The sequence below is a fragment of the Pseudonaja textilis genome, chromosome 2, assembly GCF_049901715.1.
Source record: "Pseudonaja textilis isolate UNSWEBS1 chromosome 2, rPseTex1.2, whole genome shotgun sequence".
NCBI lineage: Eukaryota > Metazoa > Chordata > Lepidosauria > Squamata > Elapidae > Pseudonaja > Pseudonaja textilis.
In genome coordinates this window covers 228,043,498-228,064,389 of record NC_141991.1, presented here as the reverse complement: position 1 = coordinate 228,064,389, position 20,892 = coordinate 228,043,498, and the positions used below count along the sequence as shown (strand labels likewise).

At 36.4% G+C, this 20,892-nt stretch overlaps 1 protein-coding gene across 7 annotated transcripts in view; it reads left to right on the top strand.

The window, feature by feature from the left end:
- The window catches only part of MAST4 (microtubule associated serine/threonine kinase family member 4), a 210,049-nt gene that overhangs the window by 32,649 nt on the left and 156,508 nt on the right, over positions 1-20,892 (top strand). For 6 of the 7 annotated variants that reach the window (XM_087927216.1, XM_087927214.1, XM_087927213.1 and 3 more), the window contains exon 3: positions 1,710-1,831. In XM_087927216.1, the coding sequence (XP_087783342.1) occupies positions 1,710-1,831 (122 nt within the window). Of the gene's footprint in view, positions 1-1,709; positions 1,832-15,576; positions 15,654-20,892 lie in introns of those variants that run through there. The other variant, XM_087927219.1, reaches the window with a different exon arrangement.

Below are 20,892 nucleotides of genomic sequence, written 5' to 3'. Positions count from 1 at the left end.
CTGGAGGTTCATCACTGTTTTAAATCTGGCAGACAAAAAAGTACCCTCCATGAATTTTAACCATATGTACTTGAGTAATACACTTGACAGATGCTAATTTCCTTAAGTTGTAAGCAGCAAATGATGCATGAATTAAGCAGCACCATACTTTTTATGTCTGCTTGTATTCCTCCCTGTTGGGTTTAAATAAAGTTTCTTGATATAGCCACAACGAAATTAAATAATAATAATGAAGGATTTGAAAACATTGGTTTAAAATCAATTCATTATCTATTTTTGATATTAAGATTAATGGGTATTATATTAAATTTAGATATATTTATGTTAAACATAAATGCAGGCATGTGTATTTCATCTTTTGTTTTGGTGAGATTGATACAATGGGAAAGCATGAGGTAATAAACTATAATTCCTGGCTAGATTCTAAAAATATGAATTTTGCATTTCTTATCCTGAAGTTAAATTATAATTATAAAAGTATATTTGATATAGATTCTTTCCTAGAATGGATATTATGGAAAAATTTTCCCTTGTGTTCCTCTGGGGCGTACAGTATTATGTTCGAAAGAAGAGCGCAGAGGGGAGAAGAACAAAAAAAATCCCTATTTTGGGATCAGATTCTGTGGATCTGATATTGATTGTACCTTAGATAAAGCTCTTTATTTTGGTTAGATAATGTCCATCTTTTTAAAGTAATAAACGTATCTTTGAAAGGGCAAATAGATTCCCTAAGATTCAACTTCCAATGATTTATTTCTGTCAGGAGAACTATTGGTTTAGTATTTTGACAATGCAGTACATTTAGTAACTGGCATAATATATACGTACCAGTTTTTCTTTTATAAATTCTCTTAAATGACTGGCCACACCCACACATTTGAACTGCAGGCATTCACAAACAAAAAATGATAACACAGACAGCTAAATTATATTGACAGGTATATTACAGTCTCTTACAGTACAGTGGATAGATGATAGGATAGTTGTTATCTAACAGTTTATTAATCTGAAATAGGCAGCATGAATGAAAGAAAAAAGGAATTGCTGTTAACCTGTAACTGAACTATTTCTATTCATCCATGACAGTTTGTCATGTAAATTGAATACTTTGCCATCCAGGAATGGTTGAAAAACTCTGAATTTAGAAGCTTATAAAAGCAGAAATGTGAGAATAGTCCTCAATTTACGACCAAAATCAAACCCAAAATTTCTGTTGCTAAGTGAAACATTTGTTAAGTGAATTTTGCCCCATTTTACGACTATTCTCCCCACAGTTGTTAACTGGATCACTGCAGTTGGTAAATTAGTAACAGGGTTGTTAAGTGAAACTGGTTGACTTTGCTTGTCAGAAGGTCGCAAAAGGGGATCCCATGTTTCCCTGGACACTGCAACCGTCATAAATACGAGTCAGTTACCAAGTATCTAGATTTTGATCATGTGACCATGGGGAAGTTGCAATGGTCACAAAAGTGTGAAAAATGGTCATAAGTCACTGTTTTCAGTGATGTTGTAAATTTGAACCATCGCTAAATGAACCAGTCAAGGACTACTTGTACTTTCTGTTAAATTTCAGTTCAAATTTAATGTGTCCAGTTTTTAGCTCTAAGATTTTGCTTTTATTTGTTTTAATTTTGAAGCACTTTGTTAATTAACTTTCTAAATTATGTACTGTAAACTTAGTTTAACAATTATTTTCGTTCTCTTGGCAGGCAGGTACTTGTTGCCAAATGCTGTTACCCAACATTCATGGCAAACTGGCGAAACTTCCAATCTTGTCCGAATGCGCACCCAAGCTCTCGGACAGTCTGCTCCTTCTCTAACAGCTAGCTTGGTGAGTTACATTTCCAAATATTTCTTCAGTCAAAAAAAGATTAATGTTAATATATTTTTGCACACGAGTTAAATAACCCCAAATTGCTTTCCAAAACCACAATAATTCAGGGCTTTTCATAGAACTGGGTCGATTATTGTATATCATAGTACTAAACATGTTTAATGTATCTGAATTACGTTTGCTGAGAGGCCTCTAATTTCATATAAAATGAGCTGGTAGTATATTTTATTGTAAGTTTTTCCATTTAAGTCGTCTGTTTAAGAAAAAGAGGCCATCATATACAGTATATTTTTAAAAAACCTACTGTTTTCAAATATTAGGCTTTTTATAATTATCTGTTGCTGTATGCATGTAACAGGCATACTCAACAAGTATGATTCTCTTATGTGTATATTTGTATGTCACCAAATAATGGGCAGAAACGTAATGTAGAATGCAGTACATTTAGTGCAGGAAATAAAAAAAATATGTTGCAAAAGAGACTAAATCTGATATTTGTAGATGATAGTTTGCATGATCAGTTTTGTGAGAATGTTGATAACATACACTTAAAATCCAGATGTGGAATATATTATTGTTTTCAATCTGACTTCTGATATTTGAAAGTGTGAACATATTTTGTATGTTAAGGTATGGTTGAGTGCATGTCATCCAGCATTATTATGGAAGCAGTGTTGTATACATAATATCCACTAGATGGCATAAAAACCAAGTGTGTATCATATAGCATTATTGCTGTATTTTGAGAAAAGGTTCTCAGTGGTTTTGTTCTTAAGTCGTACTAACAGGGACTTTTTCCTTAAGAAATATTTTTGCATGCATTTTATTATTGTGTTTCTTAACTATTTAGTACACAAAACATTGCAATCATTGTAACATCTTCCTGTGTTAGGATTCTAAAAGCAAAATATAGTTTTGACTTTGAAAAAAATATAGAGCTGACTTCTTCCAACCAAGCTGTTAACTAATGCTTATTGATTATACAGAAGGATTAAAACACATACTGCTATTTTAAACAAGATAATGAAATATTTACTGTTATTTGTGTAAATATTTTATGAATGGAATGGAATTCCAAAATTGTAGTCATTCAGAATAGAGATTTTATTAGAATTAGCTAAGTGCAGCTTCAGAATTCTAGAAAACTCATACAACCAATTCATCTTTATTGATTTCTACTGCTTTTTAAAAACTGATTTGTAAAGATTTAAAACTATTTTCAGTTGAGACTCTTCTGTCTTGAATCTTCTCATCTTGTGCTTATTCAGATCTCTGTTTCAACCTACTGTTTATGTTCAAGGGAGTGAAAGTTCTGGATCATTCTTCATAGCACACTAATTAGTTTGGTCCATGAACTAAAATTTTACAAGGCAGTGTCCTTGGTTGCTTTCTAATTAGGTGCAATTCACTAGAAAAAGTACTGGTGATTTTCTTCTGCATGAACCAGATAGCAAACTCAATTTCCTCTGCCCCTTTCTTGTTGTTCAGTAGTCTTTTTGATATTTACATGTTTCAACTTTCCTTTGATGTTTCTTCTGAATTAGTCTTTGCAGTACTGTTTAATTTTCTGGATTTACAAAAGGGTGACCATTCATTCTTTTATTCATTCAATTCACTCACTCACTCACTCACATTCATTCATTCATTCACATTCATTCATTCATTTACATTCATTCATTCATTCATTCATTCATTCATTCATTCATTCATTTTGAAGAGGAAAGTAGTTAAAGATGATAGCATTACTTTGTACCTACAATATGAGCTACTGGTACTAGGGCTGATAGTGAGAAATAAATAGGGGTGGGCTTGGAAAATTGCTGTTTCTCAGCTGTTCTATTAGTTAAAGGAATCTCTTTGTTTAAGAAAAAGAACACACATTCTCTCAGTTGAGATTTAATCACAGCCTTCCTGTAAAGTTGTTAGTTAGAGGAGAGGCATTTTTATCCTCTTGTATCATCTAATAAATGTATCTTTTACTTCAAATATAATGAGTACCTATAAGCATTTGTTGGTAGTTGGATTAATTCCATACAGCCCTTGACGAACAATCCCATATATATATTGCACTTTGGAGCTGTTTATTCACAGCTCTAGATATGCATTTAAGTAACCTTACCTCTATGTTTGTGAACATTAATAGTACGATTTCATAACCATAACTTTTTTCTTTAACTTTAAAGATTAAATTAAAGTCTTAAATTAAATTAAATTAAAGCTTTCACGTAGGAAGAATGGTTGCAGGAACTGGGTATGTCTAGTTTAATGAAAAAGACTGGGGTGACATGATAGCAGTGTTCCAATATCTAAACGGTTGCTACAAGGAAGGGGGACGGTGTCAAAACACCTGAAGGACCAGAAGCAATGGATGGAAACTAATCAAGCAGAGAACCAACCTGATAGTTAGAACAATTAAACAGTGGAATGAGTTGCTTCCAGAAGTTATGGGTGTTCCAACACTGGATATTTTTAAGAGGAGATTAGATTACCATTTGTCTGAAATTGTCATGAGCCTGTCAGATTCCGGCTGAGAAGAGTAGTAGGAGTAGAAGTTGGAATTGGGATTCGGCTGCATCTGCTACGTGACCTGGATCAGAACAGAAATGGTATAGGGTTTCCTTTAGGTAGTATTTTGGACTAGAAGACCTTCAAGGTCCAACTCTGTTATTCTATTTATCTAAATTCTCAATCTTAATAAACTCCAATACTATACAAATGTCGCTGTACCCAAATGTATTTTTAGCATTTTATAATGCTATAGAACCATTAAAAAAATAAAGTAAATTAACATAAAGACAAAGTGTTGCTTTTTAAGTAAAGGCCAGGTTACCTATGGAAGGTCTTGTCTTCAATCTATTACATCAACCATCTCACATGGTTAGGCAGGGAAGGTATGTTATTGGACCCCTTCAGCCAAAAAGTTCCACCGTGGGGGGTGTGTGTGTCCAGGAAGACAGCCTTTTTTCTACCAGGATATGAGGCGGGATTCCACTTTCCTGGTTTTTCAGAAAGACGTGAAAACATGTGTGGGGCACATAGAGGAGCCTACAGCCACGGGGCTGGCTAGTGTCCTGAAAACCCTCCCCACTACCATTTAATTAATTTTTAACATTGCTTTCATGTTTTTAAATTTTTATATACAGTTTTGATGTTTTTAGTAATTTATTTGTACACTGCCCAGAGTCCCTTTGTGAAGAGATGTTGGTTTTAAAATTTTGATACTGAATTTCTATTGTTAGTAACAGATATACTACAAGTTCTGGAACATCTGGAATTTTTACTTTGTTTTGTTTTTGCAGCATTTGTTATGAATCACAGTGACAATTTAACTAAAACAGTTGTTAAAGGTAGGGTGTAAATGACATTGACTAAGATAACAACTTGGCAAAGACTATGTGGAGGAAAAATGCTAGAATCCATTATCTAACATGCCAGATACCAAATAGCATAAAATAATAACGTTTCTAAAGTAGTACACTAAATAATTAAAAAAAATGTGGGGGGACATTGGGCAGTTTTTTCCCAATAACCAGTTTTTCCCCAATAACCAACTATTAATCTTATGATTATCTTATTTTGATTTATTAGTCTTGAAAAAGATTTCTGCCCTTCTTGTGTTTTCCCTTCTAATCATTGATATTAGAAATGCAGATAAATACTGAAGTAGATCTAATATTTTAACTGTATATCTGAGGACTCTATGTACAATATGTTACAAGTTTGATATTACTAATTTACTGATTGAAAAAGAAATCTTCCACTAGCCAGCCTCTATAGAAATCTGGTGATTCAATGCAGCTGGTAAATTTCAGGCAGGTGCACCAGTGCCAAAATAATGATCCAAATGCGCCTCAGTGGGGAATGTTTCTGTCACTGACTGAGTGAGTAGTAACTGTCCAATCTTTAAGGCCTCTTGTGTGATATTTTCCCTGACTCACTTAGCATTTGGTAATTAACTATGATGTGTTTGACTAGGACTGTGTTCCAGCAAATACTTCTGTTACAGTCTAGAATTAATTCTTCTTGGATAAATAGAAGAAAGTTCTTCAAAATTTACTTCAGTTGGATAATAAAATGTTCTTAGATATGAGTGTTGATACAGAAAATATATAAAGATGTTATTAACTGTACTTCCATTAAGCGATTATCAGCTGAATCAGAAGCATTGCAGAGTTTATATTTTGTTCTGTCAGAAACATCTGGTTTAACGAGCTTAGACTTATTAGAGGTTGGAAGAATCTTTGTGTGAATGTCATGGTGTTGGCAGAACACTTGTTTTCTGGTGCATATTGCACCATAACATATTGTACTGCACAAAAATAATCAAAAGTTGCTTTCCAGCCCGAGTCTACCTTCTGGCAGCAATATCGAAAAGCCCCAAAAGGATATTAAATGTGCTGCAATAGATAGGGACTGGCATACTTTGTAAAAATTACTTGCAGAATGTAGTAGAAGTTTAGATTTGCTATTTGTATTCAGTGATTTCTACGTTGTTTGCAAAATGATGTATGGTTAAATCTAGCGCCTGAAAGTCAAAGGAGATATTTCTGAAAAAACAATGAGTTTTATCATTTAGTTTATTACTGTATCTGAGAATACCTTTTTTCATTTTTCTATTGTTTTTTACCTGGTCTAAGCATGTAGCAGAAAATAGTTTTATTTTACACTTTTTTGTTATATATTTGTTACTGCATTGATGTACTCTTTCAAAAACTTTATTTTATCCTATATTGTTCCCTCCAGCATGTAACTATCTATCTATCTATCCATCTTGGAGATGGCAGTAGAGGTGTGCATGCACATGCACGCACCAGTGTGTGTATAATGTGATTGTGGCAGTGTGCGCGTCTTCTCAAAGTGATGCTTTCTGACAGAAAATCAATGTTTTTCATAGTAGATTTGGTGGCAAGATTGGCATAATCCTATTGTAGACTTTGCTCATGGCTAAATACAAACCTGTATTTTTATCTTTCTCGTTGGCCTTTGGTAAGAAATGTACCTTTCACCTCTACTCCAAAATGTCCTTGTTTCTCTTTCACCCTCCTGGAATCTTTTTAAAAAGTTAAAAGTGAAGCAAGAATCTTAAATAGCAATCCTTGCTATAGATATTTAAAGCTCCAGGATAATATTTTGGCATAACGTGCAAGTTAGATGGAAATAGGACCTATTTTTTCCACATCCTCAAAGATTCTATTGTTGGGGAAACCCTCACAAAGATGATGCTAGGGGGGAAGTATATACTGGCTGTCATCATTATAGATCTATTTTTATTTCATTTTAAAAATAGAAGATGTGTCTGTTTGGACAACAGAAAAGGTAATTAGTAATTCTACTTTTAGAAATTCTGTTTTAAAATAACTCAGTAAATGAAGGACACTCTCATCTGCTATCCTGAAAGAAAAGTATTTGGACAGAAATGTATAAAAATGATCAGCATCTTGCAGTAGAAACTACCATTATGTTCTGCTTCATGCATAAATCATTTATATATTATGAAAAAGGATTTAATGTGCTGTGATATATCAAATGAATAGTTACCTGTTAATTTAGTTAGAATTGAAGATATTTACAGGTGCTAGAAACACAGTAGTGCCCATGGAAATGAAAGGATAAGCTATAAAAGAAGATGGTTGAAGGAAAGATACAGACTATATTAGAAAAACCAAATTCCATTTTTGGTTTAAGAAAAAAAATACTGCTAGGGATCCAAGCAAAGAAGCAGAAAATGTATGTGCGTGTGTGTGTGTATGTTTAACCTTAAGCTGCTTATGTTTCCTTTAAGTCTAATGTTCCCACAGCTATGGAAAGACAGGAATTTTAGGGAGGCTAGCTGTCTTAAGAGAGGTATTAAGTAGTTAAGCTTAAAAGTATCCATACACTAAACCACAGTCTGATTTACAAGTTGCACTTAAGCCATGGTTTAGCTATGTTTTGGTGAATAATTCACACTGCATGGATTTTTATAATACACTTAGCTTAAAAAAATTACATTATGACTTAATATGTGTAAACTTAGTCAAAAGTTTTAAATGAATGGAGCTGCATAAAAGAGTAATTATTTGCCATTGGGGCTAACCATGTAGTGTTTTGCTTAGAAGCCCCATGAAATACGCTGTAAGCTAGTGGCATGCAAATCGAAAAGAAACAAAAATATATATATAAAAATATATTTCTATTATATAGCATCTATATCAAGTGATATTTAAATGTTTTAATTCCTCTTAATAGATAACAGATAATCAGAGTTGGAAGGGACCTTGTAGGTCATCTAGTCCAACCCCCTGCCCAAGCAGGAGACCCTACACCATTTCTGACAAATGGCAGTCCAATCTCTTCTTGAAAGTCTCAAGTGATGGCGCTCCCACAACTTCCGAGGGCAAACTGTTCCATTGGTTGATTGTTCTCACTGTCAGAAAGTTTCTCCTTATTCCAGGTTAAATCTCTCCTTGTTCAACCTTGTTCAATTTAAGTGTTTGCATTCCTCTTGAATTGATCTCAAGTCTACTGAGAAAATTCTTTGAGGCTCCTTGGGTTTTAGTTTTATTTTGTATTTTGGTTTCCTGAGTTACCATATGCATTTCAACATGCATTTGCATGTTCTTTTTTAATGCCTAGTAATCTGCAGATAACTGCCTTTTGCAAGTGCTACTGCTAGTAGACTTGTTTTGTATACTTTTTAATTGGGAGTATAATCTGATAAAATACCCATTATTTCTTCAGACTCTATCAGCATTTTGCTAATACCTTTAGTACTTTGTCAAATAGATATGCCACAGTAGGTCATCATGACTTGAATTGTGCACTCAGGATTTTGATGCAATTCCCCTGAGTGGTTTGTTTTTTCTTTTCCTAATTGCCAATCTTGGATGCATCTTGGTTTAGGAGATGAAGGGAGTCACAGAAATAATCCCTGGATTACCTGCAAAGAAAGATTGAAACTGGACCTGATTAGGCACAGTTACACTCTCCGGTATAAGCCCATACTTTGACAATAAGGGAGGAAAAGCATTATTACGTCTCCCTTGTTGTTGTTGGTAAGCTTCCTTTCTTGTGAAGGGTGATACACTATCTTCTAGTGTATTGAAGAAGATTGTTCAGAAATGCCACAGTCTTGATTCCTCCTGGGCAGACTCTAATGTGGAGGCTGGTATTTCACCCAGCTGTGTTATCTAGAATTTGGAGGGGGGAAGTAAATTGAGAAAGTGGTTTAGGTATTTCTTCTGTAAAGTTGAAATTTCAAGAATATCTAGACCAGCTGTATTCACAAACAACTGCAATGCTGCCAAGGTCAGATGTGGCCATGTGGTCAGGATTTCCAACATCCCAGTTAATTTTCCAAAAGCAAAGTCAATGGGGAAACTGGCAGGAAGTCAGAAGTTTTTCCCAATCCCACTCTGATTTTTTTGTCCACTCATGGTCATTCTGTTTATCTCTTTAGGTAAGTAAGTACAGTATAACTGTTGTGATTTGCCAGCAGCAGGTGTGGATGGCTGAGATCTGGGAAAGCAAGGACTCAGATGAAGGGGCTGTATGTGATGCAGGGATGGGGCCAGGACTATCAGAGAGTGGAGTGCTGCCCTCGGAGCTTGTGGAAGCTGGTAGCAGTGATGCAGAGGATCCTGAGGAGCTTGTGCCCAGTGCACGTGTGTGCAGGGCTGCTCAAAGGAAAGAGCAGCTGCAGCAGCACAGGCGACTTGGGAGTAAGGCTACAAAGTGATGGCCCCTCCCTTAAGGGATAAAAGCCAGCCCTCAGAGATGGGATTCTTTGCAGGAAGCAAAGAGGTTCTTGTACTTCAAGTCTTGTGGAAGCTCAAACTATCTTGGTTTATGTTTGGAGACTTTTGGTTTTGATTATTTCCTTGCAATTTAACCTAGTATTCTTGGCAGCCTTGCACAACCTCTGCAAGTCTTCTTGCATCTGGGACAATTAGTTTTTAATAGCGTTTTACTGTGAATGAACAGAATTCACAGAGAAGCATTAAAAAAGTTTTGCTTTTATCGCTGTTTGGTGTTTGTTTGCTTTGAACGAGGCTTGGGTCAGAACAATAACAAAGGATGGCTCAATGGGTTGCAAGCAGTCTAATAAGATAACAAATCTATCTATGTGGTCATATGGGTTGAAAGCACCTTATGGCACATAATCAATGGAAGAATTATAGCAATAATACAATACAGTAACACACTTCCTGCCAAAATATAGACACTGTTAAATGTAGAAACATGCAGGGACATGCAGGTATATTTGGTGGGTCTGATACTGTCAAATGTGGAGCAGCCACTAGTTGTGAACCTACTTCAGGACTTGGTCTGGACTTGGCGGTAATTGAGGAATTACAATTGGGTCTCCAACCACATCAGACACAACTTCTTTTTGTATTTTTATTTTCTTCTGTTCAATATGTAATCTCTAAATACACTGCTCAAAAAAATAAAGGGAATACTTAAACAACACAATGTAACTCCAAGTCAATCACACTTCCGTGAAATCAAACTGTCCACTTAGGTAGCAACACTGGTTGACAATCAATTTCACATGCTGTTATGCAAATGGAATAGACAACAGGTGGAAAGCATAGACATCCCCAATAAAGTAGTGGTTCTGCAGGTGGTGACCACAGACCACTTCTCAGTTCCTATGCTTTCTGGCTGATGGTTTGGTCACTTTTGAATGCTGGTGGTGCTTTCACTCTAGTGGTACCATGAGACAGAGTCTACAACCCACACAAGTGGCTCAGGTAGTACAGTTCATCCAGGATGGCACATCAATGTGAGTTGTGGCAAGAAGGTTTGCTGTGTCTGTCAGTGTAGTGTCCAGAGCATAGAGGTGCTACCAGGAGACAGGCCAGTACATCAGGAGATGTGGAGGAGGCTGTAGGAGGGCAACAATCCAGTATCAGGATCGCTACCTCCACCTTTGTGCAAGGAGGGACAGGAGGAGCACTGCCAGAGCCCTACAAAATGACCTCCAGTGGGCCACAAATGTGCATGTGGCTGCTCAAATGGTCAGAAACAGACTCCATGAGGGTGCTAAGAGGGCCCGACATCCACAGGTGGGGGTTGTGCTTACAGCCCAACACCGTGCAGGACGTTTGGCATTTGCCAGAGAACACCAAGATTGGCAAATTCACCACTGGCATCCTCTGCTCTTCACAGATAAAAGCAGGTTCACACTGAGCACATGTGACAGACGTGACAGGGTCTGGAGATGCCGTGGAGAATGTTCTGCTGCCTGCAACATCCTCCGGCATGACCGGTTTGGCAGTGGGTTAGTAATGGTGTGGGGTGGTTATTAAAAAAAGGAGGGGGCTTCCAGAGCAGTGAAGCAGATTGGAAAGTGGTGGGTGGGGGTGGAGTCGAAGTACGGAGAAGTGGTGTTGGAGTCCGTGTAGCCCACAAGTAGATTTTTTTTTCCGGCTGGGAGAAGAATGATTTGCTTTAGTCTATACAGATGAAAGAAAAGTGACATTTCCTTCACCCGCCACTCTTCCTCCCCCAGTTTATCCTCCTGCGTTTTAAAGCTACCTCTTGCCAGTTACCCTTTGGCATGGCTGGTGCACACAGATCCTCTGACTAAACTAACAGTAGAATCTCATTACTTTTAGCGTGAAGGATTTTGACAGGGTGAGAAGTGGAAGTTCATTCTTCAAAAATTGGGGAGAAAGGAAGAAAGAGAAAGGAGGTAGAGGACGGGGTGATCATTGCTGGTGAGGCACCAAAAGATGTATAACAACTGTTCTGCAGTCTTGCTTCCATTGTCGCAAGCAACGAGGTCAGACTCTATACCAGATGATGGCTAACCTACCACCCAAGTGCCTGAGTTTCAAACCACTGTTCACCAATGTAGGCCTCGATGTATTCAGTCCTGCCCGACTGACCAGGTGGTAAAGCTAACAGCAAATGATGGGCAGTACTCTTCACATGACTCAGCATTCGAGCAGTCCATATCGAAGTCATCAAATTTATGGATGCCTCTTGCTTCATCAACGCCCTGATGGGAGGAGGCATGATTGGAATAGTTTGTCGGATCCTTGATTTGATGTTGGCAAAAGCATCTATACAGACACATGAGACTTTATCTATCCTTATGGCAGAAGTCACGGCCACCATCAATGGTTGACTTTTAGTTCCAATTTCTTCAGATCCTGAAAATCCAACCATTCTCACTCCAGCTGCCTTGCTAACTCAGAAGACGGGTGGTTGGCCTGCGCCGTTAGGGAACTTTGATTCTAAGGACTTTTACAAACAATAGAGGCAAGTTCAACAGCTTGCCGACACCTTTTGGAACCATTGGAAGCAAGACCACCGTAAATGGAAGACCAAAGAACCAAACCTCGAAGAGGGAGACCTTGTCTTGCTGAAAGACAAGGATGTGCATCGCAACACATGGCCAACACTTGTGTCTGAAACCCTGCCCAGCTATGATCGACTAATCTGCAAAGTCAAGGTCCTGATGGTGAGGTCACTAGATTCCTCCTGTGACCAGCAGACTTTCACCAAGAAGCTCTACACCAGACCAGTCACCAACCTTGTGCTACTGCGGAGAAAGGCTGAACTTGAAGATTGAACCTCAAGCTTTGCATGCTTTGCTTTGTTTGATGCTTTATTAAAGTTTACTGTTTCTCTTAGTTATATAGCTAATTGTTTATCTTAGTTATATCATTATTTGCTATTCAGTTAGCATTACTGTCTACTGTTTATCTTAGTTATATAGTTAATTCCTTTTTTTCTTAGTAGAAAAAAAATTCTTTACAATTCCAAGCGGGGAGTGTGCTGTCCAGCCAGTGTATGGGAATTGGATAGTTAGTTAGTAATTGTGAGTTGTCCCCTTAAGGGAATTCATCATGGTAAATGTAGTTAAGGTATCCTGGGAAATGTAGTCCATGTCACATGACCACATCTGTAATCCTGATTGGTCACTAAATTGACCCTCAATGGTATGGGGGAGGTTTCTTCACTCTTGCCTGAACTCACTGACTCGTGGTAGCTGCTATACCTCTACTGCTATGAGATGGGAGGAAAGGGATAAGGAGATAACCATCTTTTTACCTAAAAGACAGATATGCAAATGATTGGACATTAAGAAGAACTTTGTCACAAATGTGAGTTATGAAGATACCTGATGAACCAATAATAAAGACTTCGTATGAATGTTTTGTTGAGTTTATCTATCTGCATCTGTACAGAAGACAAAATCTACCACTGTGCAGAATACGTGGGAAGGACACACCTTCCTTCCTTGCCATTTGCTGTCCGATGAGTTGATTTGATCCAGTTTTGGAGTGTTTTGCGGTGAGCCACCACCACCGTCTCACACCACCAACCGCCCGGGCGCACCCAGGTTGACACACCATCCTGTTGTTTTTCTTATTAAAAATTTGGTTTAGTAATTTTTTTAAAAAAAATCCCATTCATGGGCTTCCTTTGAGCTCCATGGGCCCCGGAACAATGTACCAGCTGAACCCCCTTCTCCCCAGACCTGATCACAGGACTTAAATATGCTCTCCTTGTTGTGGGCTTGGCAGTTGCTTGAGGGTTCACAGCTGTCAAGTCAACTATGGATCTGATCTAAGTTATCTCTGGCCTGATGTACAGAGGGAGTGTATTCTTGGCAGGCAGACCCACAACAAGCTTGGCATTACACCAGGTGACAATTAGCACCTTTAATTTGGAAGTACACTAGAATTCACTGCAGTTCATGGAGCAGAGGTGTGATGTAGGTGTAACATGAAATGCCCATACCAATGCATTGTAGCCCAGTGGCAGCTTCCAAATGCTCTTCTAGAGAAGCTCCATGTAGAATGCAATCTAAGAGGAAGTGATTAAGGCAGGTCCCTATAAATTAGGCTTCCAAGTCCAGAAACAGGCTACTGAAAATAGTGCTCAATGTTCAAGCTCCCATTTTCATACCTGCTCAACCCTTATTGCTAGGCAGGTGTGGTTTCAAGGCTTTCAGAGGCCACTGCAAAGACATAGTGCTTCACCAAAGCTCATCACTTTTTATCTCTCCCTCTCTCTCTCCCTCCCCCTCTCCTTCTACACATGTATATGGACTTATACATACACCTCCACGCACCCCTCAGACACAAAAGACTTTTACCTGTAGTATTTTTGTTGGTTTGTTTTTGTTCTTTCTCTATTTTTTCTGTGCTGTTTTATTACATAAAGGATAAAAACTGCCAATTTCCAAAAGAGCCAATGAGTTCTTAAAACTGACTTTAATAATTGCCTCCCTTAACCAAGAAAGGGAAATTTCTAATAATGTCAAGATTGAATATTGGATCACTTTTTCTAAAGCCATCTTAACTCTGAATTGTTGTTAAACAAATTGAAGACAGATATTTCACTTTCTTTCTTTTGCTTGATGATGATGATGATGATGTTATCCATTCATTTGTGTCTGACTCTTGGCGATTCAATGGGCTAGGTCTTTCCACATTTTCCAGTCTTGCATTAATTCTTTGAGTTTTTCTATGCTGTGGCTGATGTCAGCTTTGTTGGTGTCTTGCTGCTTATTTATCCTTAAATTTTGTTAATTAATTTAAAGTTGTTTGCAAACATGAATGTTCATATATTTGTTATTCATATATTTTTTAAAAATCCTTTTTTAGTGGTGATTCAAATATGTGTTTGCAAGAATTTGTCACGTATGTATAAAGAGAGTGGCAGAGCCCATTTATAAAGCATGAAATGCAATCAATTTACTTGCTAGGTAGACATTTAAATCCCTAAGCAATTTTTAATGATACAGTCTAATCAACTGATTTCAAGTTTAATAGCCTGATGACAGCTTAAAAAAATCAATAATTGGGATAACCTAAGCTATAAGTAAAACCAAATAGCTTTTCTCTTCTTTTAAAATTTGTCTAGAAATCTCAAACTCAAAAAAAAGAGGCTTTGTTTTGTTATCAAGCTGACTTTTATTTTCCTTTGACATTCAGTCATTTTTCTCTACTGAAATACAGAAAGCAGAATTTAAAGCTTTAAATATATCTGAATGTTGTGGTACATTAGTTTTGCAATATGCAGTGATCTAAATCTCAACATTAAGCACCTTTCTGTTTAGGGCTGGAATAAAATGAAAATGATCAGAGTAAACCACTGAGATCAAAGTGTGAAATTATGCATGATGGTAGAAATAATATTTCTGTTTATGGCTTTCTTTCTGAGGTGAACTTTCTAACTAATTGTTTTTTTATCAGATATCAATCCTATGTGTATTGATATTTTAAATAGTTTTATATCCTGAGACAGTTTTTATTTCCTAGGAAGCTAAATAACTGGTAATGTTTTTTAGAATCAGTTATCTATGTTGTTTGAATACCCAGTTCTGTTTCACTTTTTCCATGATTACTCTTAATTTCTCTCTTTACTTTAGGTGCCACTGCTAATTAACTGAGGCATTTTTACCTCACTGCTTCCTCTCAAAAGCTTGATCTATATAGACTGTGCTTAAAACGGCATGCTAGCACAGGATGGCAGGCACATTGTTCTGTGCGAATAACAATCCTCTTGCAGGATTTCCTCTGTCAAATAGCTACTCCTGTCTAGATAAATTTGTTAGGTGTCTGGAGCCCACTTGCTGCTTTGTAATACAGTACTGCAAACATGCATGAGCTCAGAAGTTGCTGAGTGAATAACTGGCTAAAGTCAGCTGACTATTCCTTTCCAATCAGATAAACTGTGATGTAAGTGTTTAGCAGCTGCTAGGATCTGAATAAGTGAGCTGAAGTCTGAGATAATAGAGCATGGCTATATTGTTATAGAAGGAATGAGGGAGAGAATGGACGAGTCCAGCATTCTGAGAAGGCGAGGGCTTCAGGTAGGCTATTTGAGAGCTATTTTCTCAGTGAATAATTTTGTTGTAAAAGTTTCATTTGCATTTATGCCCTGGGCAAAAATATAGAGACAATTTTAAACTATTGATTACTATGTTTCAGTATGAGAAATGGTTCATCACAGAAGTACAGCATGATAAATGGTTCATCACAGAAGTATTCCTTGTCAGAAAGCTGCCTGCTTTTCTTTTCTAAGGATGTGAAATCATACATCTTTTACTAACATTCACCTGAGCAAAAAAGCTTTTAAAAAAGATACAGCCTGACCTTACAGTCTTTTCTGCTCTTTCGGATAGAGCAATAGATCATTGATTCCCTTATAAAGAAATTTTCAAAAAGCATCTTAAATGGGAAAGTATTTAGCATTCAGGTAAATATGAACAGCTCTAGACAATTTCAAATGTTCTAAATATTTAAGCAAAACAAAAAGAAGCCAAACATCCCTGCACATTTGAAAATGTTTTGAATGTTCAGCATTTACACTACATTATTTGGTAAATGTGGAAGCTATTAGTAATACTGTTTTAAGCTTAAAACATCAATGATACTTCAGTGTGATTGTTTTTTGTTAACATGTTGGCAAAGAAAATTATAGAATCTACTTTTCTAGGAATGTGAACAAAGTTTTAACAGTCTTTGAATTCAGTGCCAGAGAAATAATTTCAGAATACTTAGCTTATCGTTCAAGATTTCTGAGTTATTATATATGTTCAGACACGTTATGCCTTTTGTTGTCTGGACTTGTGGATGTCTTAGAATTTCAAAACTTTTTGTTTTGACAACTTAGTGAATTAAACTCTCACAAATCAATGTTTGGTGTTAGACTTGTAAGCAAGAATAAAACATAATTAACATGATTGAAGACAGATGAAGTGCCACTCTTAAACCTCTTTGTTTTCTGTTGTTGAAGAAAAAAATTGCTTAGGTCATTCATCTTTGACTAAACTTCCTTTCCCATGTTTTCTATGCAATTCTATTGTTTCATTGTACTCAAAGAAGCTATGTTACTGCCACTGATATTTAGTTACTGGAAATTCCTAAACTTTTAAACCTATAAATGAAAGTCCTTACTGAAATATCTATTTTGCTGAAATACGTGGCTGTTTTGACAATTATTCCAATGAGATCAGTATTGATGAACTAAGTCTTGAGATTTTTTGATAAAACATGTAGCCTTAAAGAGAATATATTTTGTTTGAATTTACACTGGTCACAAGAATGTATTGATTATGATAAATAACTCTTATGTTCTGAATGTATTAAATAATTGGGATGATTATGATTAAAATAAATGGTTTTTACTATTTAGAAGCATGAATGAATTTCTTGAAACTAGGATTAAAAAGTAAGTTTTACTGATTTTTAGTAAGTCTTAATAGTGTTTAGCAAAAGCATATAATTTGTAATAAATTTATCTATCTGAATCAAGTATTTTTGTTGCATATTGAAAATACAATCTAATTTTATTACTGATGTTTGAACCATGTTTCCAACATAAATGCAAAAACTGTTTAAGTACTTAGTTTTTAAACTTTATTGATTCTTCTTTTTTGCCTCTCATTCATCTGAGAATTTGACATAGGCAAATTAATATTGAGTTTTGGTTCCTTTGTCCATAAAGTTAAGAAAAATTTCCTCAGCATGTGTTCAATATTTACTCAAATGCAACATTTATTGGTTGCTTTGTATTTTATTTACAGCAGTAAAGGCCTGCTGCCTTTGTGCTTATATTCACTAAAGAAAAATGTGATTCCCTAAGATATTAGGACTTTAAAGAGCACTGATAAGGCCTTGATCAGATAAATTGACCTTAGTTTTCTTGCATTAAAGGGATGATATTTTATTAAGACTGCACTGGCCAGTATATTGACAGTGAACATCAGTGTGCCTGCTTTTTTGGTACCAGCCAAGCTCTTTGTTCAACTGGTCTTAAAATATTTTTAAAAATTCTTTCAATTTAGAAAAAAGGGAAGAGATTACCTGCCATATTGCAAACCAAATGCCATTAATCAATTGGACTGTGCAGTGCTTCAGATTTGATTCCAAAAAAACAATTTGGAGCATGGACATACCTTTAGCCTCTAACATTTAAAATCAGCGGACCTTTTCTTGGAAATTACACATCTGCCAATTGTCCCAGGAAAAGACATGGCTGTGTTAAAGAGTTATAGAGAAGTGCTATGGAGACATCCTTTCTGTACATTGAAGCACCTTTTTGGAACAGAATCTAAATCTTCATACAACTCTTAATATCCATTATCATTTAAATTTATTGGATTGTCTCTGGTACTACATATGGTTATGATTATCAGAGTGATGATATTTTGCCTGTATACATGTGCTTTTCTTTCTTGGTTTATGTACTTGGTATAATGCAGGTTTGTTGTATAGGTATGCTTAATGGTACATTTTCTATATGGGTGATTATAAATATATTTTAAAGCATTATTCATTTCAGTCCTGCATGGGTGAATATGTCATTTAGCATCTGAGACTCAGACCCTACCTCTCAGTAATAAATTCCAAAATCTTGCAAGATTTGAGTAATTTCAATTTGATTTATTTACTTATTAGATTTTTATATCTCCTTCAAGGTGGTAAATATACATAAAGCTCCTTCCTCCTCCTATTTTCCTACAACAACAACTCTCAGAGGTGTATTGGGCTGACAAAAGAGTTACTGGCCCAAGGTCACCCAGCATTCTTACCCAGTGAAAGTTAATATTAAATAAAATTTAAATGCTTGAATATTACACTGAGATTATGAACGAGAAAAATTAAGATTTCATGCAAATGTAGTGCAATTTCACATTTGGCAGTTTCAATATATATATATATATATTGAAACTGCCAAATATATATATAAAATGTTTAAACATTAGGGGCTTTGAATTTATGGACATGTGTTTGAAAGCACTATGTTGCAAACTCCCTGCTATCATAGGAATAAATTTGTCTTTATATGCAATTATACATATAAGAACAGTGTGCTAATTAGTTTTATTGGTGGAAATAATTGTAGGTGTAATGTTGATTTATTGGAAAGGTTACAGATATGCACTTTCTAAGTTAGCCTGAAGTTAGTAGGGAGAAGGAATATGGTAGGACAGGAATCAATAATGTTGGCAAACCAGTGGCATATGTTTGTTTGAAATTTCTTAGGAGAATGGTGGATTGTTACTTTCCAGGCTGTGATAAAAGGGGAAAATGGATTTTCTCAAGGTACAGCTTACTGTTTATTAGGCATCAGATGAAAGTCTACTTTGGACCTCTATAGTGGTAGGTTATCTTATGTACTCTGACACTATTAGATTAATTGAAAAAGTGCTAGCATTAATTTAATTATTTGTATAGCTTTATCATGTTTATATGTATCAGGTTTACTTGGGCAACATATAATGAGTATCTTTACTTTAACGCTGGAATGGAAGAAAAAAAACTGTCAGGCTAAGATTTTTTCTTCCTTTAATGCCTTTCCTACTTGTTTGAAACCATAGGAACAAGTTTTTGCTACAAACTTTACCAACTCCAACTGAAGCAAATTCATTTGTTTACAAAAGTTTTATTTACGGAGGACCTGTATTATTAGCCTTTATTATAACTATGGGGGCTGCTTTTTTCTAAATTAAATTTTGAGGATTTATCATGGGAAATTTAAGACATCACCATGTAATTATTGCTTAGATGATATATCTCTCCATTTAAATTGCACAAAATTATTCCCCTTTCTTGGTAATGGAAAGGGTGTAGAGTAGGGATGTACAAAACATCCCATGCATAAACTCTAGCCCCTGCCTGAACTGAAACACAAATATTTGGATTGTTTGGTCCATGCACAGACTGGGAGCACACATTTTGGGCAGCAGTGGTTTGAAGGAAGGCAGAAGATACCAGTTTTGGCTGAGGGAAGGAAAGGAGATAGAAAGATGTTGATGAAGGCTAGTCAGTCTGAGGTAGTGATGGCTAAGGGAAAGGAAATAAGAAAGAAGGCAGGCCAATGAGATGTGCTGCTGGGAATTGGTGGCAGTCATAAAATCTGAAGGGCTTGGAGGAGGGACATGCTGTGAAAATGTTGGGGTAAGTATGATGGTAAGGCATGACACAATGGGAAGTGCTGAGGGGAAGGTGAAAGAAAAGAGGTGATGCACACTAGCCCTCTTCTACTCAATCCCTTTGGATTTTGTTTCATTTGAAACCCTAGCACTGATGATGTTATCTAGTTTGAGTAATGAAAGCTCTGCAAAAACAACAAGCAAGCTCAAACAGCACCAAGGACCCCTCATGTCAACCCTGATCTACAAATATTCTCCTTTATTTGAAACCTATTCCAATTGACTTATTCATTAAATTTATATATTGCCCATTCCGCTATCCAGAGTGAAACTGGGTTGCTTACAATACAATAAAATAATATAAAACAATTATAAAATATAGGAATAATTAAATAGTGTTGGGAAACCATGGTTAATCCAAAACAATTTGATAGAATTTCTGAAAGCTATGGTTCTGGATTTGAAGCAAATTTAAATTTACTTCAAATTTGCTTCAAATGGGGCAAAACTCACTTAACAAATGTCTCATTTAGCAATAGAAATTTTGGGCTCAATTGTGGTTGTAACAGTGAATAACAGGACTACCTGTTCAGAGTTGACTGAGTAGGAATAGTGTCAGGTCCAAGCCCCAGAAACGACACAGAGAGATCCACTCAAGGACAGATCTTATTGGCTTGCACCTAATAGAATCTTGCCAGATTAAAACTGTGACATTCTACCAGGGATGGGATCCAACCGGTATAACTACCGTTCTGTTGCTCTGCGTCGTGCGCTCATGCATGAGTCACGTGAGTTGCACGAGTCGCGTGAGTGAAATTTACAACCTGCTGAGCTTCCTGGACAGCTGAGCAGCGCTGCGTGCAAGTGCGCAGTAGTTGGAAAAGCCCCTTTCCCCTGCTTTTTCAACCGTAGCTATGTCGTGCAAAGCAGCTGCGGTTGAAAAAGCAGGAAATAAAGATCAGGTAAGAGCCTGGCTGGGTGGGTGGGCCAAAACAGCAGCAGACATAGAACCAGTTCTATGTATGCTCTGTCTGCTGCTCTTCAGAACTATCGGTTCTACAGAGGTGGACCAAACGGGTAGAATCCTGCATTCTACCCTAACCGATATACTTTGTGGTATTCTGGAGTGTGGCTACTTTGAATCTTTTATTCCCCCACCATCCAATTCAGG